Source organism: Telmatherina bonti, assembly GCF_933228915.1.
Source record: "Telmatherina bonti genome assembly, chromosome: 17".
In the NCBI taxonomy this organism is placed as follows: Eukaryota; Metazoa; Chordata; class Actinopteri; order Atheriniformes; family Telmatherinidae; genus Telmatherina; species Telmatherina bonti.
In genome coordinates, this window is record NC_136615.1 from 22,113,575 (window position 1) to 22,140,525 (window position 26,951).

The following is a 26,951-nucleotide window of genomic DNA, read 5'->3' on the forward strand; positions in this document are numbered from 1 at the left end:
GGTAGCCTTACAAACCTTTTTGTTAAGGACTTGGTCTTACAATACTTACATGCTTATGTTCTATGTAGTATACCCAAGTGTGACATAGAAAACTGTGGATTGTACTTCATGCCGGACATAGAAATATTTAATCTATTTTTTAATGATATAAAAAAAACTCCAACTCTTTCCAGAATTTTACAAAGTAATTCCAACTGAAAATCCTGATAATTTAGTCCGCTAACTTTTCCTAAATGTAACTTTCATCTGCTGAATATTCTGTTGCGTGGTTCTCCTCTTTAGACCAATAAGTATATTATATTAATGATACACTGCGGCTGTTTGGCTGATTATTTTAATATCGTGTGTCAGAATGAACCTAAATGCACTATAACCTTTACAGGTGAATTCAATTTGATTTTCTCAAAACATTTGAATGCCTGTATACAACTATTCAATATTTCGGCTGACTTTTTGTTGCACAACATGCTATTCTCCAACAAGATGAGAAAGATAACCGCAAGACAATCAAAAGTGTCAAAGTAAACCAAGAATTGATGAACTGTTCAGGTGGAATGACATTTTGTATTTAAACAGTTGCCTTCATCCTGCTGCTCGCTGACACAAAACCAAGACAGCAAAATACGTAACTACGGTTAACCAAAGAGCTACAGTATGTATGTTTTGTCCACCCCCAGCTGTAGATAAGACTCGTCTGTTTGCTGTGATGTTTTCTAAAACATTTTCTTGAAATGTTTTTCTGGTTTGATTTCAGAAGATTTAATCAATTCTCCCTTTAAAAGAAAAAAATTGATCTCTCCTTGATCATGAATCATTTGCTGCCCTCATTTCTTTCTCGGTGTAGACCAATTTATTGTTTGTTAGTTTAACTTTTCTTTTTAACGCAGCATTTTCAGACGATACAGATGAAACAATATTCATATCCTGCACTTTCAGAAGAGAGATTCAGACGTTTGTTTTTTAAAAAAATAACTGTTTGCTGAACTTAAAAAAATGAAACAGAGAAGTGTGGTTGACCTCAGACTACAAAAAAACGTGTTCTTTCTTTCCATCACTCTGAGGAGAAACAAAAGCTGTTTCCGTGACTTCTTCTGGGACGTGTTGCTTCTATGGTTAAATGAGGGGGTTTCTGAATGCAAATGGCCATGAAGGGGAACAAGCAAGGCTATTTAGAACAGGTAAGATTTATCAACTATTATTGGTGTGCATAACACACTCGTTTAATGAATTGGAATTTTTTGTACTTGCATACTTTCTAAATTTTAATCTTTGCAAGAATTTATAACTCGTTCTTTTAAGCATGGCTGATTAATGGGGCTCCAGTAGCTTAATATCACAGCAAATACAAGAGCTGTGCACCATGTACAGCAGCTTCATAGACACAAAGTGTCCATTAAACTAACCTTGCAGTCTATACCCTTTTTTTTTTTTTTTTAACCAAAAAACGAATGGAGTTTCACAGATGCAAAGCATCTAGATCAGGGATCACTCAGGGGTCCTCGAGAGTTACCATCCTGCAGGTTTAAGTATTTCCCCCCTGCAACACACCTAACCCAACAGGCTCATTAACAGGCAGGCGCAGAAGATGACAATTTGTTGGAGAACCTTTTTATTTGAATCAAGTCTGTTGTACCAGGATAACATGAATGGCTTGCCAGGCTTCTGCAGAGCTGGATGACATGCAGAAGAGGGAATTCAGCTATTTAATTCAGGTGTGTTGGAAAAGTTGGTAGATCTCAAGGACCAGATTTAGCACCTCTGGTGTCAACATTGGAAATAATTTCTTTGCAATAGTGACAGCTAAGGTTCAAATGTACAAATGAAAGGTTTAATTTGTTGGAGAATTTTTGATAACCTAAAGATTAAAAAAAAAAAAAAAAATGTGTTTACATTAAAAAAGACATGACCGGGTAATAGAAGAAGCCTCACTGATAAAGTAAATTTTGTTACTTATACCCAAGCAACTCGCCAGAAAAACAACAGAAATGTGAAACAGAAAATGTAATTTAAATGAAAACCGTCCAAAACTGTCCAGTTATTACCCACAGTTGGAGCATCGGCTCAGTGATGCAAAATGTGAAATTTTCATAACCTCAGACATGCCATGTGCTATAAATGAATAAATAAATAAACAAATAAATGATGTCATACCTGTCAACTTTGCTTATGATCTCTTACATTTCAAAAAGGACAGAAAAATGTTTTTTTTTTTTTTTTTTTAAAACCCAAAGTTTAATCCTTAAATAGTTTTAAAACAAATATTCACATTTTGTCTTTTTCAAATATTGCAGCCCTTTTATGTCTGGGAACTTAAAAAAAATAACATTAAGAAGACTGAAAAGTACAGCTGAACACTTTGAATGAACATGCGATACATACATTACACTGCAAAAACTCAGCCTTAAAAAACAAGAAAAAAAATATACAAAAATGAGGTAAATATTGCTTAAAACAAGATAAATTATCTGCCAACAGAACAAGAAAATTTGGCTTGTCAAGACTTCCCAAAACAAGTTAAAATACTCTTAAAACAAGAGGAATTCTCTGGCATAAAAACTAAAAATTATCTTACCTTTAAAGAAATAAGCATATGTATACTCCATTTCAGATTTTTAATCTTACTTAGATTTCAGTTTTTGCAGTGTATGTTTTGACAAGAAACAGACATTTACACTAAACTCTGCATTGAGTCACTCACCATCATGTCCTCCAAATCAGCTCACCCTTCCCATATGAAAGTGATTCCAAATACTTTATTCCTAAGTGACATCGAAAATTAAATTATTCACTTTTTATCACCACTTTAGGCACCCAAAATAAAAAGTTTTGAAGATACACTGTGTAGGCTACATCATTTGGCATTTTATTAGCAAAAATAAAGTATTGCTTCATAAATCTTTTTTTTTTTTTTTTTTTTTTTTTTTTTTTTACCACAGTCTATTCAGATCTATTCGCGTCCAAATGAAAAATGTTTTCAAAGTTTATAGTAAGTTATTATTTCTAAATACAAACTTGGCAATGTGCCCAACAGAAGACAGCTATGTCTTAGTGACATCTTTGAATAGGGTAGCCTTAAAGGGACACATTTGTTCGCCTTATGTGTTTTAGCTTTGAATTCACATGTGTTTTGGGACCTGTGGCAAGTTGCCCTTTTCATCATTAATAAAAGTTTATGAAAAAAAAAAGAGCTTCAATCGTTTGTGCTGTTTATGCTAAAACAACTATAGTTTGGGCTCCTTGAGTTTTTAAAATATCAAAACATTCTTTATATGGTTGATATGAGTGAATAAACTGAAAACGGAAGAGAGATGACGGCTGTAGTGAATTGTTAGTTTAAAATTAGTTTAGAAAAATCCATTAAACGGTCATCCTCCAACTTCCTGTGTCAGTCTGATTACTCAGATACACAATAACACTGTGAGCACTTAACAATAGCAGCTCACCCATTACTGATAAATCCATTATTAAAGTTGATCTTTTTCTGGCATGCCAGGAAACATTTCTCATCATTTTCTCATTAATTAGGACAATTTCTCCATTATTTACTGTGTTATATCTACTGAATAGTGTATGGTGTCTCTCCTTATTTCACCATCTAAAGTCTTACTCAGTAATTAAACTTTTTTACTCAGTGAGGATTCTTTTATCATCATTATTTAAGTGACTTAAAACAAAGTGACATATAATGGTTTCTGTAAATCATCCAATCTTATTCAAATAACCACTGTAGCTATGAAACCCTTGAATGATCAGGAAAGTACCGGGCCATTAATTGTCAGCTTGTTCACAATTCCTTCTTTACATTTCTAAGAGGTATTGAAAAGAGTTATTCTTTTATCTTACAACATGTCTAAATTAGAGACAAAACGGTATTTAACAATTGAATGGCATGCAGACTCCTGGAAAAGGAAATTCAAGGGTCTTGCTCAAGACCCATGTCTGTGATCTGACTGTGCCATTTCTATTAAAGAAAATGTTCAAGAAAAACCTTTTAAGGTTTACTGTATTTAAGATTAAATAACAGTATCCACATTCAATTCAAAAACATGTTAGTAGAACATTCAAACTTCAGAAGTTAGACATAAATCTTGACTAAAATATTAATGAAATTTAGTTGAAATTCTTTTAGTTTATATGGTTAGAGAGAAATTCAGTCTTACCAAAGGAGGTTAGAAGAAATCCTTCTCAGGCTGAGTTAGACAAATGCGGGGAAGCATCACGTGATGTCTACACCGCACTAAACACTTCTGGGAGTGCCTTTATGAAGGAAGTGCATACCATATTTGGTAAATATGGTCATTATTTGGCTGCATGGTGTTTCAACAGAGATCTTTCTGTGTAGAGTTTGCATGCTCTTTTTGTGCAAACATGGGTTTTTTTTCCCCCACATACCCTGGCTTCCTCCCACTCACAAGATATGTGTGTGAATTACTTTGGTTAAATGATCACTTCCCATATGTAAGTCGCTTTAGATAAAAGCAACTGAAGAACAATTATGTGCATATTTGTAAAGGTTTCTTTTAGAACTGAGGGTTTCTTTATTGTTACTTAACTGTCAGTTATTAGAGGTCATGTCCATTATGTCATTTGAAACATTTATTCAGACATTTACATTACAATAAATACATTTAAAACCACAAGACAAGGTGCTAAGTTATGAACACATTTAGGTAGTGACATAATTTAAACGGATACCAGTATAACTTTGAACTTTTTTTTTGTTGCGCTGCCATGGTGTCACTGGTTCCCCTTGCTAGCTCAAAAGTAAGTCAGTAGCAAATCAGCTTTGATCCCATGTTAATTTTTTCACTTTGTTGGCATCTTTTTAATCAAATTAAGACTTTCTCTCTACTGTTCACTGAACAAGAAATGCACTTTACAATCTTGTGGACTTTGAGAAGAAAAATGATTCATTAATTGTACAAGTTTTTTTTTAAACCCCTAACCATGTCTGATTGCTATCAAAAAGGCATAGTTCTCATGTGTCTGTAAAAGTGGATGTAATTTCAAAATGTATTTATAACATTGATCTGATATTAGGTATCTTTGCTCCATAAAACTGTTTCTTTGTTTAAAGTAATTATACTGCTGAGAAAATTTTTTGAAACTTTTGAGGACAGAACTTTAAGATTTACTTAATTTCACTCTAGCACGTAACAATTTCCTTGAAAAGATGTTTGTTTCGAAAACTTTATATTTTGTAAAAACTTACTTTCCTAAAATGGCTTGTGTATGACTGTCTGCTGTTTTCCTCATTTAGTACATGAGCTTGTATGAAAATACATCCACCAGCGGACAGCACTATTGTTGCAACACTAAGTCAGTGCTGTATTACTCATGTTCCTGTTGCTGTTCAAAGATACATGTTTGAACTACAGAGCAGTACTTAAAAAGAGGAAGCATGATTATATGGTCACATGGAACACAATAATGACATGCGTAAATTTGAATCACTTACTTTTAGTCGAATTAGAAATGTTAATAGTTTTATAAACTCAATTCCAAAAAAGGTGGGACACTGTGTACAAACTAAATAAAAACAGAATGCATTTATTTGCAAATTTAACAAATCTGAAATTTTATTCCTGAAAGAAAATAAACATATCAGTTGTTAAAATGGATACATTTTTCCTTTTATTGAAAAATGTTTACCAATTCTATATTTGATGGCAGCGACACAAACATAAAATGTTGGAACTGGGACAATGAAACGTTGGAAAAGCAACTGGCACAGACTAGAGCAAATGGTGGCGCAACCAATTAGGTTTCTTGGCAAAAAGCTCAGTATGAATACATAAAAACAATTTGTAAAGGTGGGCAGAGGTTTACCAATCTCCAGCAAATTGCATGGAAAAGTTCTGAAACAAGTTCAGAAACATGATTATCAATGTAAATTTGCAAAAACTTTCAATGATCTAGATGAAGGGATCCTTTAAAGATTCAGAGAATAAGGAGAAAAAACTGTGCTAGGAACAAAGCCAAATGTCCAAACTATAAGCTGATTTTGAAATCTTGAAATTCTTTTTGGAAATCATGGATAGAGTATCCAGCATGCTAAAGAAGAGACAGACCATGCAGCTTGTTCCACCACAAGGGCCCGCATGCCCGTCCAGGCCGGAAGAGACAGAGGAAAGCCACTCCCAGAGCCTCCTCCTCTGCCAGAAGGTGCAGGCCTGAGGGGACCCAGGCCAGTGGACCACCAGCCCAGCCAGGTACCAGCCCCCCATGCATGAGTCAGGGACAGAACCCAGGACCCTGTGGTGCCCAAGAGCCACCCCAGGGAAGACCCAGCACCAGGGAGAGCAGAGCCAGCCCAGACAGCAGCCCGCCGCAGGTCATAACCTGCCCCAATCCCTCGGCCAATCACACCACAGCAATGACAGCAATGCCCCGCAATGGGCCCCCGCCATCAGTCTGGGACCCCATATCTCTCCCAGCCACCCCCAAAGCTCCTCTTTCTAAACTTTATGCCAAGCAAACATTAAGGCCAGCTTCTCATGTAATACATGATCTAGTGGTGAAAACCTAGACTGTTAGTGACCAGTAGAAACCTTGTTTGGATGATGACTTGTATACGAAGTATAGCAACCATACTGGCGTATGTACTTCAAATAGCAGATACCTAGAAGTGCGAAGCAAACTGATACCTGACAAAAGTAAGCAGACTGGAGTGTGGTTGCGACTGCAGCCTTGCTTTTATCAAATTTCAGACATCAATTGCCCAAATCACAATAATTCAACCTGGAGAGAGAAATTAAAGTTACTTGTATTGTATGAACATTTGTTTCACAAACAAAAAGCTATTCTTGGCAAGATATAACTATTTGTTTCATGAGGGAGGTGTTGGCTCATTCCCAGCACAGGATGCAGGGGCGTTATGTTCCTCCTCCACCTTGCACTGATTTTGAAGGTACAGCTATATTTAGTATGTAGTTGGAGTGTAGATAGCTGATTTGAACTTTTCCAGGTATTTTTACTTTCTGCATTTAATCTTGAATGCGTGCAGAAGGGCCAAGAGAACAGTTACAGCATTCAATTTCCAACTATAATTGTCATCAGCCAAATATGGAAACGTTGGCAACAAAAAGACATTTTTTCTACCGGTAAGTAAAAATAAACATATAGTTGTCAATCTAAAGCAGTCAGATTTTCCTTTTTCAGGTTTACAATTTACAGGTTTCTGGAAATGCAACTATGTAGCCTATATCTTTTGATAAAAGGAACACTTCATAAAAATAACTTGGGATTAGGCTAAAGTGCTAAATGCACATATCAGTACAAATGTTTTAGAATCACAGTTTTAAACTTTCAGGAAAGTTTCTGTCAATCAGGTCATGCTGTTTGAGGACAAACATTTTGCCAGTTTTTAAAAAAAAATTTTGTCCAAGTGTTGACAAAGCTTTGTATTAGGTCATAAAGAAACCCACATTGAATGCAAATAAAACTGTAATGCAACATTGAATCAGAACTTTCCTTGACAGTGCAATCGGAGAGTTTGAGCTGATTTCACAGTGACAGGCATAAGAAAACCTTACACATGATTATAATTGCACCATTTTCAGTTTTTTATTTTTAGCAGCATAGTGTAAGTAGGGAAAAATCCACAACAGTAAAAGCCTTCACCATAATGCAACCACAAGATCACTTTGTATGCTATGGTGAATGCAGTTCAATAAGAGCATCAACTTCCTCTAGACCGGTTCCCAAGGGATGCTACAAATGATTTGAAAGGAAAAGCATTTTAAAATCACAAGAATCGTGCGCCATCTTCATCTCATGACTCTCACAAAGCCATCTAAATTGCAATCTTGCTGGTTTATTGTGCAAACATGAGTAGTTTTTCTCCTTACAATCAACTTCCAGCAAGGATAGTATATTTGCAAAAAGAGTAAGATTTAGGACAAAGTGCTGGTTTTATCATTAACAGTACAATGACTGGACATTATTCTAAACAAGCAGTTGAATATATTTTTGAAGTTGACATACATTACGTTATTTTGATTGAGCTTTAGGCTGCTAAAAGTTTTGTAAGAGCCTGTCCCAGCTGCCGTGAGGTAGATTGGAGTACACCCTATAGAGAGATCACAATCACAGAAACAAAACAAGCAACAATTCACAATCACAAACCACTCATATGCTTGATTTGGTACTATAGGAGGAGATGATTGTACCTAGAAAGAACATGCATTAAAAAAAAAAAAAAAAAAGAAACCTCAATGCAACCATATGCATTCATTACCAACATGTTTAAGATGTAGTGATATTTCAATTTGATGTGTAAATAATACCCTCAACTGCAGTTTCTTAAGATCGGTTTTTCCCCCACATTTTCCCAAGCCTAATTGGGGGTGGGGTAGGTATATCCAGTACAGTGATGTACCAGCATTTAAACTAGACTGTAATTCACCTTGTCCCAGGCCTCAAGGTCAGAATAAACTTTGTACTGAGGTAAACTGTTTTTGTGTTTGCAGATCTTACACAGTCTTTCCCTCCAGTCATTGTAAATCTTCACTTTCCACTTCTGTTTCCAGGTGAAGTATTCATTGTATTGCGTTTGGTTTTTTGCAAGCTGTTGTAGAAACTCTCCCATTTCTCTTACTGATGTAAACTGATCAACATGGATGAAGGAATGATTTGGTGCAACAGCTTTGTAATCACTAATTGGTGGTCCCAGGACAACAGGCACAGCCCCACTTTGGTAGCCGTTCTGCCACAGCTTCTCTGTGATGTAATCTTGGGCAACAGAGTTCTCAAAAGCCAAGTAAAAATAGCAGGGAGAGATTCTAGGTAAGAGTTCAGTAGAAGATAATGGTGCATTAGCCCAGCGACCATAAACGTTAACAGGAACTATGGCATTAAGCTTTTTGTACACTTGGCTTCTTTTGTGGTAGTCCTGGTAGTTGGTGACGACCCAACAGACAAGGGAGCGCTTATTCACAGGGCTTTCTTGAGCGACATGATCTTCAGCTTCTTTAGGTAGTAGCTCGCCGTATGGTATAGTGACATCTGCATCCCTCCTGTAGGATATGGTCATGTTGAAAACATCTGCAAACTTCTGCAAGTTTCCATTGTGAGCAGGGGACTCCAGGGACATCCAAGCCCACCTCTGACCTGGTGGACGTGGTAGTTCGATGGGCAGCTTCTGGCTGCCCTGGATCAGCTCTCTGTTGTGGAATACAACTACATCAGCTTTTGGGAAAAAGGAACGTTGATCCACCAGTTTACAGTTTGGGACTTTATAAAGATCCCAGCAGACATCACCATTCAGACTGAGTGATTGACCGAAGGGCCAGTGCCATAGCAGGATGGTAAAGTTTGTGTTTGAAAGATGGTAAGTGTAGTTTTTGAATCCTCTCTTAAATCTACCAAGAAAATACAACAATGACACACAGAGCATGAAGAGGAAGAGACACTGCTTCATGGAGCCGGGCGCCATCTTCTTCATGTTTTTACACCCCTGTCATGAAAAAGAATCACAGATTAAATGTCAATTTAAAATTTATTCTCTAAACTTTGAACATAATTTATTCTATACCAGAGCTATTCAGCTCAGACCCACGAGGGCTGCAACCCTACAGGGTTTCAAAGTATCCCTGCTTCAACACAGCTGACCCAAACTGAATGGATTCTCCAGCCAATCAAGTTCTGCACAACTCATTTGAGTCAGGAGTGTTGTTACAGTTCTATATTATAAACCTGGAGGTCTGTGGCCCTTGTGGGATTGAGTTGGATAGCCTGTTCTATAACAATTAAATAATTTGAATTGCCGGCGCGTTAGTAACTTTGCAGAGATGATATTCAATAATCTCCCTTCACTTTAATCCAGAGCTACACTCCCTTTCGACAGTTACGCTCTACCAGTGAAACACCACCGTTAATACCGCTACACGGGACTAAATTGCTTGCCAGAGGCTTTTCCGCTGCTGTTCCACAGTGGTGGAATGACCTGCCAAACTCTGTTCCATTTGCAGAGTCCTTGTCCACTTTTAAGAGGAATCTAAAGACTCAGCTCTTCAAAGAGCACTTCCACACTTAGTTGAACTACTCTATTTGTCAGGAGTTGGAGAATGTGGCCCAGTTCTTTGCAACAAACAAGCAGTGAATAAGCTGTGCCCAAGATGATATTGTGTGATCTATTGTCTCTTGTATTTTAACAAAGCGAATATTGTGGGGAGGGAAGGGAACAAATAAAAAAAACTATTTAAAAAAATGGCACTGTCTTCAGCCCTACGTGGCAACACCTGTGTCCAGCCAGACTTGAAGCAGTCCAATTAGCACTTACCAACAACGTTTTATGTTGGATTTCTTGCTAGTGTTGTTCTCACTCTCAGATGTTAGTCACTTTGGATAGAAGCCTCTGACTGTAGGGTAGAATATTTTGCAGACAGTTGAAAGCAGGAGTTACAAACTCTGCTCCTCAATGGCTATCATCCTGCAGGTTCTCTGGTGCAACACACGTGACCTAAATCCATGGCTCATTAACAGGCAGGTGCCAAAGATGACAAGTTGTTGGAGAACCTTTTTATTTGAATCAAGTGTTATACCAGGGAAGCACTAAAACCTGCAGAATGGTAGTCCTTGAGGACTGGAGCTGGCCTCAGTTTAGTCCTTTAGGATTTTGTACTAATGTGTGTAAATTATATTTTCATATTTGTATAAGTGTTTGGTAAAGTTACAGTAAAACCTAAAAACAGTAATGTCAAAGTGGGACTTTTTACCTTTTAACCCTTGATCATCTATGGTTTTATACAACTCCTGAGAACTTGCATGCTTTTGACTTTTTAATACTGGTGTGGGTTTTATGTTTATTGTGTGAAACTTATTTGGTTTTAGTCTCAGGTATGTTTTAATTGCATGTTTGTTAAAACCTGATGATGATTAAGGACAGCTGATCCCAGTTAGAACACCACACCCCCCTGTGTTCTCATTGGATAAAGACTAATGAGGAGCCTCCTTAAATATAACAGCTAAATGAAAGGATGTGGAAAAGCCTGTGCGCACACCAAGAGCGAAACTATTTTCCTTCTCCACTTAAAGACTGCTTTATCTGAGGCACACTGTTCTTTTCCCCCATAGTGGTGTGTCAGGCGACGTGCAGCTCCAGACCCCATTGCTTGGCTTCATCTGGATCACCTTGCTGGAAAATCGAGGGCTGGCAAAGATTACCAGCAATGGCTCCCAAGCAAAGAACAGTTTTCTCTCTTTAGGTTTTAGCCCCTGCTCAGGTTGGGATAGTGTGTTTTTATTTATTTATTTATTTTTATTATTTCTTTTGCTGGTATTTTAAAGAACCTTCAAACTACTGTGTGACAGTAACACTTACACTTTTTTTTCACTGCAGCTCTCTTTCAGATTTCAAATCCAGTCTACAATCTAATGTCTCTAAGCTGCAATGTGTGAAATTTATCATTTCAAATGCAATTTTCTGTGATTTAATGCCAAGGTGTGAAATTAAAAAGTGAACCTAAAATTCTGTCTTAGTTCCTGACTAAGGTAATATTTTATGAAACTGATGCAGGTCTGTGTAGACATGAGGTCTGTCTAAACTGCCAAAAGGTAGAGCTAATTGGATTTTTAATCAAATTTCAAGGGCACTTGGTAGATACAGTATATAACATACTTTGGATATTTGTGTGCGTAGAACAGTTAAACTTTGTCTCAACATTTTTTTTTTTTTTTTGGCAATATGTACAAATGTGGAGACTACGTCATTAGATTCATAACTCACTCATGACAGATAAGGAAGTTCTCACACAGGATGTGACTAAGACTATGTGAGCTAAAGAGAGCACCCTAAAAGCAAATTGTACATTTTGAATGTTTGCATTAAAGAAAAGAAGTGACAGCATGTTGGAAAAATAAACAGAACTAACACGACAGACTTGTTTCATGCCAACTCAGTATGAGTTTGTGAAAAGTAGCAAAGCCTTCTCAGAGATTGTCCATAGCTAGCCATTAGATATATTAAAAGTTACATCTGCATTAACTTGCACAAACTTTATTCTTTGAAAAATATAACAATCTGCAAGGTCACAACCTTTCATTTCCCCGTTGCACTACAAACCAACCTTACAGTTGCCTGCCACTACAGCATGATTAAACCAAATAATGCTTTGGTTTTGTGAGGTTTTTGTTCTCACAGAATATGGCAGCTCACCACAAAGTTGAATAGATCTTCAGTAAAATCCCATCCTTTTGTCCACATCCATTGATAGGGAGCCTTCTCTTGTACTTTGTAGGCTTGAAAAAAACACAATGGGATTCTATCATTCCATATGAAATATTAATGCTGCTCATGTTCACACAGCATACAGCCTGTGACATTCTGAGAGGAGCCAGGCAGCTAAACCCAGATCAACATGAAATCAACTAATCAATCAAGCTTTAATTATAGAACACTTCTCATACATGAAAATGCAACTCAAAATGCTTTGAAAAAACATGTAGAATGAATGCGTGATAGACAACAGAAGCAAATGTTAAAGGAGACTGACTTGCACTTATTTGTTTTCAAAAACATAATTATAAAATAGAAACAGCTAAGCTTTGTTTTTCTTTAATAAAACTAAAACCAGAATTCAATACTAAAAGGACCAGTGACAGTCAAACATGACATAACATTAAAGACCAAAGAAAAAGACAAGCACTCAAAGTTTTTTGAAGGAGCAAGATGAAAGCACAAAAACCACAAATACTCAAATATTCTCACAAATAGTCTTTGTTTCCCTAAGATGAGTCTCTCAGATGGAAATGTTAAAATCATCGGAGAGCACAATGTGGTGAAATCTGTGGGGTATTGAGATACTCATGAGTTTACTCTCCACATTTTCAATACTTTGTGTGGTTAGATCAAAACCTGTTGCAATGACATGCAGATTTAGTTAACATTCTCAGAGATAAATAGTTAAAACAAGAAAACACAAACATGGTAAATTTAAATGTTCAACATACTAATCAGATAAACACATACAAGAGAAAACCCACTGACCTGATCTCGAGACGAGCAATATGTCCTCTGCTGACACATCACAATGTGTGGTTGGTGCTGATGAGCTACAAATATGTAAGTAGGGTGTGGCGATCTGGCTCATTGCTTAATCTAATGGATCTTAAAATCCCATCCTGTGTGCTCTCTTCCTCAGTATACATACTTTTTAAAATCCTGCTTCAAGTAATTAAGATACTACCTCCTCCTAATGGAAACAGCAAAAAGGCTTCACACGGAATATGCCAAAAGTGACTGCAGCATGTGCGTTGTGGTAGGGAAAGAGGAAGTGTGACCTAAACCAAGTTCACAAGATCCTCATGCAAGAGTGAATCTGAAGCAAGGATGATGCAGTATGCGGTAGTCAAGAAAAATATGTCACAGGGGTACCCGTAATATATGAGCACCAAAGGCGGAGTCATGGTTTGCTTTACAGAGGAGCTAAGTGGAGCTTCTCTGCCCCAAACAGCAGATGAGCTCCCCTGAAAACACTTAAAATACTTGCATGGAAATCTAAAAAGAGTCCAGTGTCAGGATATATTCAATTTTACTTTCCATAAAGTTTAAGTTTATTTTTAGAAGAGCATTAACTTATCAGCATTGTTTATTCATTGAATGCATTAAAATGAGTCTATTACAGCAAATGGGCTATTGTGTTTATTTAATCACTGTGGATAGCAGTTATTTTCCTTGTGTGCTGCCAAAACAAGAAGCTCTTAATTTGATGTTTTTTGTGTTTGTTCAAACAGCTTTTTGTCTCTATGAGATGAATGCAATTATACCAGCTACACAGAACAGGTAGCATGTAAGACCTTTAAAACCCCCAGTGTAATTTGAGCCCGAGGAAGTCCAAAAGGCTAGATCTACTGTAAATTTTAGAGGGTCTTTTGTTTCTTTTTTCTATGTCAAATGAATCCAATTATTGAGGGCCATGAAATCAGGCATTTAGTATAAAAAGGCTACTTTTGTGATTTGACATGAAATAGACATTAAATTTCAACAAACACCCAATACTGACATTTGAAGAGGATTTGAAATATACTGTGATGGACTGGTGACCTTTCTGGGCTTTTTCCCGCCTCTTGCCCAAAGACTGCTGGGATAGGCTCCAGCTCCCTCACAAACCTTAATTGGATGAAGCGATTCGGATAATAGATGGATTGGTTTGAAATATAGGACATGATGGTAAGTATCCCAAATTGTGAAAGGTATTCTGCACAGGACTGACTGGACATTGTTATAACCTTCACATACAGCAGCGCCACTCTGCAACAAATTGATCAACGTTAATGGTTCTCCCATCCCGAACACATCCATATGTCAGCTGTCGGTGCCATACCCATATACACACACACACACACACACACACACACACACACACACACACACACACACACACACACACACACGTTAGCTTGATTACTGGGATAGGCTCCAGTTTCCCCGGGACCCTTAATTGGACTAAAAGGGTTAAGAAATTAAAATTATATATTTATATATGATCAATAAGTGTGTTCATGGCAATAAAATGAATCCTTATATGTCCAGTCTTCACCAAACCTGACATGCTGAAAGTTACTGTAAGGGAAAATTATCATCCATAGCCTTTGTTTGGATTAACTGTAAGGTTGCCTAAATTAGATGGAAATAATCAGACCTATGCATTGATTTGATTCTGCTGTAATTTGTAGTCTATGCACATAAGGTATAAAACATTGTATTCCTTTGAGGCCTGTTGGAATGTGCAGAATACAGGAAGGTTTACTCTCTAGCTTGTTAGCATGGACAGAGAGAGTTTTCTTTGAAGTTTATCTGATTTGTGTCAGCTTGACTCTGCTTGAATCTTTAGTTAGAAGTGCAGGTGTTTTATGTCTATATACAGCTCAGCTTTGCAGGACTCTTTGTGAGCTGCCCAGCAACTAGGAGGGATCAAGTATAATTTATAATCTTGTGTTACTTCTGCATTTGCAGAGAGCTCTCTCCACCAGCTTGTGTGATTACATGTAACCGCTGGTGTGAATAAAAAAAAAAAAAACAAAAAAAAAAAAAAAAACCGCAAAGACAGCTTTGACTTGGCATCATTTATTCTCATCCACGAAGATTTTCCAGAACATTACAAATTTAAAACAAGAATATTCTGTTGTTTGGTAACAAAAAAAAAAAAAAAAAAGAAGAAAAAAAAAATAAAATTCTAAAGCTCTGTAAAGACATGCAATAAATCAGCCTCGGAAGCTCATTCTAATGGAATACACACATAGAATAAAATGGAATACACGTTGATTCACTTGTTTAAAAGTAATAGTTTAATTAAATTTGGTTTATTTTGTTTATTCAATAGTGACCGTTTAGAACAGATTTAATCACAGGAAAATATGATTTTTGAACTGACATTTAAGTGAAACACATTGATGCAATATAAGGATTTTATAAATGTACATTGCATGATTAAAATACAATAATGTAGTGAAAATACAAATAACAAAACAGTAATGGTTAAAAGTAAGCATTAAGTATTTAGTCCCTATGCGCCATCTGTCCCTTTGTGACATCTAAAATATCGTATTCCTTTAACACCCATTAGTCAACACCAAATTTTCTAAGTTAATTATAAGTTTTAGTGTCTGACTTGGTTTGCAGCTGTAGTGTTTATTTCCACCAGCAGAATCCGCTTGAATTTCATTGAGATTTACTTTTCCTGTTCGTTTTTTTCTTCTGCACGTGATGCCAATGAGGACACGTTTCAACCGAGAGAACTTAATGTTTAGGTTGATGAAGAATGCTTAAAATTTTATTTTGAGTTTTCGCATCTGCAAAGAGGTTTTTTTTTTTTTTGTTTGTTTTTTTTTTTTTTTAAAATAAATTATCGGACATTTGTGATGACGTGTTTCGTGAGAAAACCATCATTACTGGTGTATTACTGAGTTGTGATGGTGAGCGAAAGCCTGGACCAGAGGAACATGAAGCAGGATGCACCATAGGATGCAGGGTGTGACGTCGGCGACAGTTTCCTTGTGCATGCGCAGAAAGCACGTGTATATCGTCATACAGAGAAGAAAACAAAAATCACACCACCCGGGTGGATGAACAGTTACATAAACAATTTCACATTCGTACATTAAAGGACATTTACACTCGGACGAACTAAGGACACAGTAACAAACATTTGATGGTGTTTCTACGGACTTTGTGCTGTTATTACTCGCGGCCTAATTTAATTTCTTTTCATGCATTTTATTGCATTTTTTTTTTTTTTAAATTAAAAAATAGCATTTGAAATGGTGGAATTGTCAAGATAAAATAAATGACCTGGTGAGAGCACATTCTGCTGCCAAAGAGAACAGGAGCAGGCCAGTTTGTTTAGAATAATTTTAGAACAGTTAAATCCCCAATTAAATAAAGGCTAAAACTGATTAAAATGATAATTGAAATAGTGCTGTCCATGCCCACAGTAGGCGGAGTCCTGAGAGCTGCTGGCTGGTCCACCGCTAGAACTATATGGAAGGCCGGTTGCGCTAAAACGTCTTCAAAATGCGCGTTCTCGACGCGCTTGCCGGCACACTGGGAAACCTACGCAGAAGAGACAGAGCTGCAGTACATGCGCACGATTGCGATGCGAGAATTAGATGGGTAAAATTAAGCTTTGTGGAGCTTTTGAGACGTCTTCCCAGTTGTTTCAAAAACAGATGTGAAGCTTCAACTCCTCAGACAAACCGTAACAGTGACATCTAGTGGTCAACTGCAGTTACAGCAGCCACAAACTTCCAAACAATTCCCACGTTAAAATGTATTATGCTTCCAGCACAAAAGCCATTAATTCAATCTTAAACAGTCATCTCTTCTTCCTAACAGTTTTATATTATACCATTTATTCATTTTCTGCAACCAGTCATTCCTCACAATGGTTGCAGGCAGACAATTGGAAAATCCCATATCAAAAAACACATACCTTTGTAGGTGATCAATTAAAAATGTTTCCATGCTGGAAATGTTTTGTCTGCATTCTCTACCATTATAGCTCTCCTGTTGTTGCTGGACTCTCTCAATGAATGAATTACCGGTACTGGTGATTTAAAATCACTAATCTAACTTGTGGTCGTTCTCCAGGATGTATAAAGCCTCCAATGTCTTTGGTCACATCATCACAAAAATTTAGCTGAAGCATCAACACAGTGATTCAAACCAGTCTGCTTCAACAGGCTTTGAAGTTTCAGTGTAAACTGTCCCATTTCTACCAGAACCCCTCTACTCCAACTAAAGTTACTTTCTGTTACTCACACGGCTGGCAGAGCCCCTGCCCTGCCACTGCGTGTCAATTGCCTCGTAACGCTCTCTGTCCCAGTGTGTCTGTGATGCCTGGTGCGTGCAGCTTCTTCCTTAAGCCAAGAGATCAGCTTTGCTTCATGCCCCTCTCTTGTGCTGCTTCATTCCCTTTTTATACTAGTCCTCCCAATCTGCAGCAGGTATGCTGATTTAATCAAGAAGTCAGCTGATGGTAGCAACAGGGGGAGTCAGTTTGCATGCAAAGTAAAACACAGCAATTAAATACAAGATACACACAAAGAATAAAAAGTTAATACAAAAAAGGCAAAACCAAATTAAACCCCTTGTGCCAGATTACACAATGTTTTTATTATGTTGTAAATTTAATTACTTTGTTGTTTTTGACCAAAGTTGTTATTGTGCATTCCAAACTGGTCACTGTTTAAATAGTTATACCTGAATTATTGTAGTGGTACCTTTTAAGAGTGGCTTTTCTGCCATTAAAGTATATTTACTCTTTTTTCCCAAACTGTTTACTCTGTTTTCCCAAACTGTATACCCTCCCTGAGCGAAACAATATGTTCTGATTTGGCCTAAATAGAAAGTACATGACCATCACCTCAGCTCATTTACAGTCGGCAGTGTTACATTCCTTTTCCATGCTGAAGTGAAACACAACAAATGATAAAAAACAATGCTGCTTACATGTCTTTTTCTTTTTTTTTTCCAAAGAAAAGATAGTTCTTCTTTTAATAACCAGACACAGGTGAAATGAATCAGGAAATCAAACCAAGCGAGCTAATGAGCAGGAAACAAAATGGAGTACACAGGAGAGTAGACTACAAAATAAATCAGGAAGAAACAAAAGACACAAAAAAGTCCGAAACCATGACAAAGGCTTTTTCGAAATTTTGTTTCATTGTTGATATTTCCTTTTCATTTTTGTAATGAAAAGCACTTTGCGCTGCTCTTTATGAAAAGTGTTACATAAATAAAATTTTGATTTGATTTACTGATTCTGATTGAATTTGTGGTTATTTCTTTAAGTTCATGGTTGTTTTCACCTTATTTTGTACAACTGACAGCAGTATATATTCATACACAGTGTGTGTTCCACTGGCATATTGTTGTCCAGATCTGTTTTCTGTTGGATAGTATGGGAGATAATGAAGGATAGAATGGGATGACGCTGACTTATCATTAACTGAAATCTGATAGTCAAAAAAAGTAAAAATGCAACAATTTGTGTCCTTAGTTCCCACATTGTGAGAAAACAATGAGGTACACAATATTTCTCATGCAAATTTATTTTAATGTAATGTTGGCAATAGGTTATTTGTTCATGTCCTGGAAAACTGTTGAAGTTGGTCATAGAAAACACTGAAAACCATTTCTAGACCAGCAAATAAACTTCAGGGAAATATATATATTTTAAAAAAATTTTTTTTTTTTTTTAGAAAGCTTAAAAAAAAAAGAAAAAAAAAAAGAAAAAGAGGATTTGGGGTTTGTATAACTAAATATTAAATAAACATGTCACGAAAATAGTTTTTTTTAAAAATTTCATTTAAGAAAGCTTGAAAAAGAGGATATTGGGTTTGTATAACTGGCCTCGTTGCAAGAAAGTCAATGGTTCGATCCTCACCTGGGAGAGGTTCGAACAGTTTGAATTTCTGTGTGGAGCTTGCATGTCCTCCCTGTGTATGCATGGGTTCTCTCCAAGTACTCTGCTTCCTCCCAACGGCCAAAGACATGCATGTTAAGTTAACTGGTTACTCTTTACTGGGAGTGAGAGTGAGCATGAATGGTCCCCCTGTGTTGACCCTGCAATGGATCATACCATTGTACAAGGGCCTACCCTGATTCTTGCCCAATGATTGCTGGGATAGTCTCCAGCTTTCTCATGACCCTAAATGGATTAAGCGGTTAAGAAGATGAATGGATGGTTGGGTTTGTATAATTTATTTTAATGGGACTGCAATGAAGTTCTGTAGTTTCTCACTTGGACTCAAATTCACAAAGGAATTTGAGACCTTGAAAAGTCATCAGCAGGACTGAGGAGAAGAAAAAGAGCATTTTGCTATATGATTATTGTCTTCTCTTGTTTACTTGCTGTTTTAGTATCAAATGTATTATAGCCTTTTTTCTATGAAACCTATTCAAATGCAGAAACCAATAGAAATATGTGACACATGCCCAGGCTGAAAACCACAGGAGTACCTAAATCCCTTTGGTCAATATTTAAATTGTTAAAATTCTTTTCTTTTACACCAGATAAAATTGTTTTATAATTTTGTTTGTTTGTTCTTCATTGTAGTTTTTGGTGAAAATTTCCCTTTTAAACTTTATATTCCTGCCTCTTGCTTGCCAATTGCTGGGATGGGCTCCAGCTTCTTCATGACCCTTGGTTGAACCACACCAGGAGAGCCAAGCTCTGGTCCTTGAGGACCACACTCCTGCAGCTTTTCCATGCATTCCAGCTCCAACACACTTGACTTAAATTAATGTGCCACTGACTGCATAGGCAGTTAATCCATGTAATGTATGCCAGGTGTGTTGGAGCAAGGATACATTGAAAACCTGCAGGACAGCGGCGCTAAAGGACTGACTTTGGGCCCCCCTGGACGAGGCAGTTGATAAAATGAATGAATGAATTTTAAAGGGCAAATAACAATGCATGTATCTTTTTTTCTTTATCATAGTATGAACACTTTTCAATATACTCAAATTCAAAAGAACAGCAGTTAACTTGAAAGTTATCACATCATGTAATATCTTTTTGTTTAGCCTACTGGGCAAAATCAATGTCTGCATTTATATGTGTTATCATTGATGTATTATGACCTCACCCAATAATCTTACATATTCTCCAAAGAGATGAATTTTAGATTTATTTATACATACAGCGGATATGTTGGTAGGGAAGTGCAATGACAATCTTGCAACTACAGCAAAAATAAAAGAGGAAACAAGAACAAAAAAACAACACAAAAACTCCAAACCAGGACAATAAACAGATATCACTGGATGTGCAGTCTTAAGTAAGTATAAGTATAAGTGTAAGTGTAAGTATAAGTGTATTTATTGGATACCAGAGGTTGGAATTATGTTTTTCAACAAGTCCTGTCCATGCCGTGAATTTGTTCTGCTCATACACTCAGATGACATTGTTTCGTCAGTGTTGCATAGGCTTTTTGATGCACTACGGCTTGAGAGGTGAGGTGCTACAATGCATTATTTGTTTGGATGCGACACACAATTTCAACGTTAGATGACAAACGTTTACATGTTTGTCTCTTTAACAAAGCAAGCAAGATTCCAGAGCACAAAGTCACAAAGTGTCAAACCCTATCACACCCTCTTGTTGTGGATTTTTTTTGCCTGATGACACAGTCCAGTCTTGAGCCATTCCTTCATCGGTCTATCTGGTTTGAGATCTTCCTTCACTCTTCTTAGCTTCTTCAGTTGTTTTTCCTTATGAGTGAAAGGGATTGAGAGTGTTTCACCTGCCTTCCTAGTCATACACACTGTACCAAGTAAATACCAGAGACATGAGAACATGTGTTGGGTTTTTTTGCCAGCAGTGAATGTTGACCAGCAACTGAAAGAAGGCGTGTGGCAGATACAAAACATAAACAGAGAGAAAGAAGACTTAAAATTAGTAAAAGAGAAGAAACAAAAACACCAGTGACAAGACAAAGAAGGACAGAATTGGGTGTTATTTCAGCTGAGATAAAGCTGTAAAAATAGTGTGTAGTGTGAATTATGTGTATTAGTTTATGTTTAATGTTCCCTAATTTACATTTTTCCTAAACTTTGAGTAAGTTCATGATCTCTTCACAAACATTTTTTAGTTAAAAAAAATTATTTTAGTTAAAAAGCTTTAATAAAAGTCTAAACAAACAACCAGAAAAATAAATGGACTGAACAGGACATTGTGACCAGCAACAAAGCTGTGTCCACAAGTAGGTTTTAGTCAAGCATGGAGTATAATTCTAACCCAGTGAAATTTCTTTAGATTGGAATTAAACAAGCGACCATTTGTTCCATTTTAAATATTTTTTTCCGTCTCCTTGGAAGAGTGGAGGTGGTACAGCTGTGTTTTATCAAACGGTTTTTGGAAATGTAGTTGTTTAGCAAAACTATGTGTGCAATGTCTGACCACAATGATTAGAAGTTGTATTTATGGTATTTTGTGACGTTTGTTTGGGTCCTCTTGATATACATGGGTTTGTTTTCATGTTTTAGGGTGATCCTGAAAATGGGTTATACCATCCATATAAATTATCTAAGATTTTCATTCTAAATATTGCTGAAAGGAAGAAAATCACCATTTGATTATGTCCTCAGGAAAGAAAGAAAAATCATAGATCAACATCAAGACCAGCAAGCAGCTTGGGTTGAGACATATCAGACATAACACAGATTGCTTGTCCAGCAGCTCAGATGAAAGACTTATTGACTTATATAATGCAGTGAATCGTCTTTGTGATTCCATAAATAATCACAATTTAAGGGTCACTTATATTGCTTTTGCTGATCTGAGTGTCTTAATGCTAACTTTGCTGCTAAAAGAGCTTCTCATTGATTTTTTGACATGCTACCAGAAGTTGTGACTTTAGTTCTTTTCATTAAAGAGAAAGACTGTGCACACAAACAACATTTCACCATAATAACTTCCTAGCTGGCTGCGCGATGACATAGTGGGTAGCACTGTGGCCTCAGAGCAAGAATGTTGTTTGTTTGATCCTCGACCAGGGCGAGGTTTGGACAGTGGTTTTTCTGTGTGGAGTTTGCATGTTCACCCTGTGTATGTGTGGGTTCTCTCTGGGTACTCTGGCTTCCTCCCACCGTCCAAAGACATGCATGTTAGGTTAATTGTTTACTCTAAATTGCCCCTAGGAGTGAGTGTGAGTGGTTGTTTGTCTCTGTGTGGCCTTGCGGTGGACTGGTGAGCTGTCCAGGGTGTACCCTGTCTTTTGACCAAAGACTGCTGGGATAGGCTCCAGCTTCCCCGCGACCCTTCATCGGATTAAGCGGTTAGGATAATGCATGAATTTCATTGCTTAACTCTTTGCAACAATCAACAGCTAAACTTCAACAACATTCTCACCTCCTGTTGTTGGAGATGAGAAAAACACATTCCTCCCTGCCCATCACACCTCCTTCTAGATTATATAGGTCAATGAAAGCGTCTGTCTGTATATTTATTTATCTATCCACTTTATTGTTACTCTATTGGAAACATTGTAAAATTACAGGTATTTTTGATGATTCATATACAACAGATTTTGTCCAGAGTCACAGAGCAAAAGCAAATCAGGGGAGAAAAGGACCAAAGGTAATGGATTGAAACTGCCAGATTTCTTACAGAGAAAATGCTGGAAGGCAGAGCCAAAAAGATCCAGATTTGCTGGTCCGACTGGTAAGGCCAGAGGAGGTGTAGGATTTCTTTTCAGTTTCAACAGGTGTGGTGAGATGAACTAAAACCACAGAGGTATAGAGCAAAGTGATGGGAGACGACAAGGAATAAATTCAGGTGGTTTAAGGACAAGACTGTTCTTGTATTCAATGCAAACACGTCACCAATGTGAGTATTAACTTGACAAAATCATGAAAGTATGCAAGTGTCTGTGTGTGCGGGTGAAAGAGGAATGACTTCATCTTCTCAATCACAATTTTGCCTTATTTTTGGGTCAGCAGAAAAAAAGTCTTGTGTGAACTCAACAGATTGGTGGACATATACAAGCAGAAAAACAGGATAAAAATGTCTGAAGTCCCAAAAATTGAGCTCTTTGTCAAGGTAAGATTGGTAACAGTTATTCTTTATGAAACGGCAATGTATAGACAAAGATAAGTTTATATAAATGTCTTGTTAGTTTACATACAAATGCAATCATTGTCCAGCAGGTGTGTACTTATTCTAGTAATCCAGAACTAAATTAATAATTTTTAATTGCATAATTTTCAGGCAAATATTTGTCAACTTATTCCTGCTTCACTTTATATCTATCACAGGAAAGCATACATACTACACATTTATACTCTATATATGTATGCATATATACAGTGCAATGTATCAGAGATAATAAATGCTATTTCAAGAATTGATGGTTTAAGAAGGGAGAAAAGCAGCTTGAGCCTCCATTTGCAGAGCTGTTTCCACATCTAGTATAGTGGATGTTGAAAAAAACTATTTCATTTTTGTTTGTCATTTTCATCTGCAATCCCTGAAAACTGTTTTATTTGTCCGTCAGGCCAGTGTTGATGCTGAGAGTGTTGGAAACTGTCCTTTCTGTCAGCGGCTCTTCATGATTCTTTGGTTAAAGGGGGTCAATTTTACCTTGACCACTGTGGACATGAGAAGGTGAAAGCAGTTTGGTTTTGTGTTTGGTCTTTTCATTACAGTAATGCATCTCTTAACAGGTAGTGTCAACAATGCTTACACAGGTTGAATTGCTCATTAAAACAAGCTGTTTTTTTATGTATGTGCATGTGTAATTATATAAAGTGCTGATTGCATGAGAAGTGCTTTATAAATGAAGATTTATTTGATTTGATAGCTACATTTCTTAAAAATCAAACAAAACAAAAAAAACCCTCAAAACTTTTGCCCATCCATCCATCCATTCATGCCCATCCCCCACCCTACCCTCCAGCCCCCGCCCTCCCCAAAAAAGGAAAGTCATTGCTGATATTAGTTTACTTTGCCATGAAATGCTGATGTTTGTTTATTTTTTACAGGATTCTTGCTTTTTTATATATGTATGTTGAATGAAATATTTTCTCTTTTATTGTAAAAAAAACAGTTTACCACCCACATCATACTGAATGTTGTTCTAGCAGTCTTGTTCTTGGCTCATGTTTTATTTGGAAGAATTACAAAATTTCAAACAAAAGAACGGGGTGGGGGATGTGTGGAGTGAAGGATGTAGTGTAAGGAAGCCATTGTGGCTTCAGAAGCTCTTCCTGCTTTCATAAATGATCCAGTTTATATAAGTTCAAGTTGTTCCATCCAGCTTCCTGATCATTGTTTTAAGAATTGTACGAAGTTTTACCAAGAGCCACTTTTCTTGTGTTCAGCCACACCACTGGTCAGTAAGTTTCTAGTGAGTATGTGGAAAAATGTAATGATCTTCAATGCTGACACTTGTCATTAACTTTTTATGACAATAACTGCCAAAAGTCTGTATGGAAGAATTTGTCCCCTCTTTCATTAATCATTACCAGGCATTTACTAGAGTTGTCTTCAGTTGTTGTTTGTTTGTGAGTTGTTCTCTTTTTAGTTTAGTCTCAAAAAAGATAAGTGGATATTGGTCAGAGCAAGATCAAGTGACTGACCATGACACAGCATTTTCTTTACTTGTACCCTTTAAATTTCTCAGTTGTTTTTACATTATACATTTACCTGGAATCATCATCCAATCAGTTTTGGTAGATTTGCCTAAAATGGACCTTGCACTAGTTGTAAATATAACAGGCCCAACAACTTGTGGCCTCCATAAAATCTGACTTTTTTCAGACAAACATAGAACTCTTTCTTCATCTTGTCTGTTCCAGATGTAAAAACCCTTGAAAAAAATCTGCAACTTTTGCCCAAATGTGTTGATTTTTCTGGATCTGACCAAGGATCCGGAATCTTCTCCTTAAAGGTCAATATTCTATAGGTTTTTGAAGTCCCCACACTGCAACACACCTCACTCAAATCAATGGGTAAGGTTCTGGACAAGTCGGTGTTTGAGTCAGGTGTGTTGCAGCAGGGAAACTCCCTGATCTAATCCCTACATGAGTGCAGAACCAGTGCCAGCTATAGACAAAAGAAAGGATATTCATTCCTAACTGAGATCAGACACTGTTGTTGCTTTGTAACACAGCATTTTATGTTTTTTTTAATGTTCTTACAGAGCCCAATTTGCTGTAGATCCTCTTAAGTTTCCCTGCCACTTTGTATTTCTTAGTGTCTTTTATGTTTGATAGTAAAATGTATTAAGTATGGTTTGAAATAAAATTGTATCCAGTTTTAATAAGTCAGGTCTGAGCTGAATTTGTTCTGTTAAAGACTTTCTGAAGGAGGATTGTGTTTTGTTTCTTTCTTTCAGAGCAGATCTGGTTAAGTGTTGATTTCTGTCTTGTTTCAGGGCACCGGATGTGCTAAAAGCTTTGGCTCCAGGGTCCCAACCCCCTTTCCTCATCTACAATGAAGAAGTGAAAACAGACACTAACAAGATTGAGGAGTTCCTGGAGGAGAACTTAGCTCCACCTCAGTGAGTGGAGTCTATCTTTTTTCTCATTGAAAACATACAAATACAATACAATGCTAAATGCGATGAGCCACTGCTCCTTTTCTCAAACTTAATTTGCAGGCCATTGTAATTTTTAAAATAGAGCCATCTTCAGAGCCATCAATTTTCTTGTGGCTACATGTAAGAGATGCCTTGGCAAATAACTATATTCTCTGGGCAATATATGACTTTGCACCACATCATACCACATAGAGACATCTGAAGTTACACTGGGCATCAAAACACATCAATGATACATTTGCTTCACCAATGGCAGGTACCCAAAATTGTGCTGTCGCTACAAGGAGTCTAATGGAGCTGGAGAAGACATCTTCAGAAAATTTTCAGCATACATAAAGAATCCCAATCCTGGGTTGAATGACCGTGAGTCAAACTTTTTAAAAAATTCTGCCACTTCAGCTACATACACAGGCATGTGATGGAAAATGTCTGTGTAAAGTTAACAAAAGTCTATGGTGACGTCTTTTCTGTGTCGCAGTGCTAGAGAAGAAATTTTTGTCAACTCTGGTAAAACTGAACATGTACCTTGAGACACCTCTCCCTCATGAGCTGGACCAGAACCCAAACATCAATGAGTCCTCACGCCTGTACCTGGATGGGGACACCTTCACCTTGGCAGACTGCAACCTGCTTCCCAAACTCAACATTGTAAAGGTAGCAAGTCTAAAGGAAATCTCTGCTCATCATTGAATACATTAAGGAGCTATTACTGAACCTTTACCCCCTGAAACTCTTTCAACTATTTTTCCACTCAGGTGGTCTGTAAGGAGTATCGCAACTTTGACATCCCTGCAGAGCTGAAAGGGTTGACACGTTACCTCCAAAATGCCTACAAACAAGATGAGTTTCGCTACACCTGCCCAAATGATTCAGAGATTCTCATTGCTTACCAATCTGTGGCCAAGTACTTGAGCAAGTAGATCTTGGATAAAAGGATATCCTGCATAAGCGAAGACAAAGAACACAATCCATAAAACATGGACAAATGTAACAGAGAGGGATGAACTGTATGTATGTATATATTTTTAATGGCTCGCCATCATCACTTAAGCTAAATATGATAGAACTGTGTCAACATGTTCTGAGTAGGGATCATAAAATGTTTACAGTTCAATGTTTAATCATTTTTCCAACTGCAAGTAGTTTTGTATATAAGATACACTATTGATTGTATTAATGTAGTTTTATTTAGCCTCTGCAGAGAGATATAAATCTTAAAGGATGTTTGTATAAAGTTTCACTTTGTTTGTATTTCAAGCAATGATTATGATAATAGCATATATGAATCAGTTATTCCAGTTAATATCAGTTTTTACCATATAAAAATAAACGTTGATATTTCAGAGATGCTTCAGTTTTGTTTATCTTTCATATAAGTTGCTTTTAACTAAATGAACATCAAATAA

General features: G+C 36.9%; 2 protein-coding genes across 2 annotated transcripts; one reads left to right on the top strand and one right to left on the bottom strand.

The window, feature by feature from the left end:
* Positions 1-8,257: 8,257 nt before the first annotated feature.
* LOC306768253 (alpha-(1,3)-fucosyltransferase 7-like) lies at positions 8,258-13,018 on the bottom strand. The gene is made up of 3 exons (XM_079256526.1): positions 12,989-13,018; positions 12,158-12,240; positions 8,258-9,457 (listed from the first exon to the last, which is right to left on the bottom strand). The coding sequence occupies exons 2-3, from the start codon at positions 12,203-12,205 to the stop codon at positions 8,387-8,389; spliced, it is 1,119 nt and encodes a 372-aa protein (XP_079112652.1). The 5' UTR covers positions 12,206-12,240; positions 12,989-13,018; the 3' UTR covers positions 8,258-8,386.
* A 9,991-nt stretch (positions 13,019-23,009) lies between these two features.
* clic3 (chloride intracellular channel 3) lies at positions 23,010-26,465 on the top strand (the record flags this gene model as incomplete). Its single annotated transcript, XM_079256805.1, has 6 exons — positions 23,010-23,045; positions 23,500-23,609; positions 25,381-25,506; positions 25,802-25,908; positions 26,024-26,199; positions 26,301-26,465. 6 exons carry the CDS (start codon positions 23,010-23,012, stop codon positions 26,463-26,465), a joined length of 720 nt encoding a protein of 239 aa, XP_079112931.1.
* Between the last annotated feature and the right edge of the window lie 486 nt (positions 26,466-26,951).

What these genes read in the sequence shown, in the direction of transcription:
- LOC306768253 (XM_079256526.1), bottom strand. Translation starts at nt 12,205, where the DNA reads ATGTGGACAAAAGGATGGGATTTTACTGAAGATCTATTCAACTTTGTG. An exon ending in AAGATCTATTCAACTTTGTG is followed by an intron (nt 9,458 to 12,157) that starts GTGAGCTGCCAT and finishes TTTTCATGACAG; the next exon opens with GGGTGTAAAAACATGAAGAA.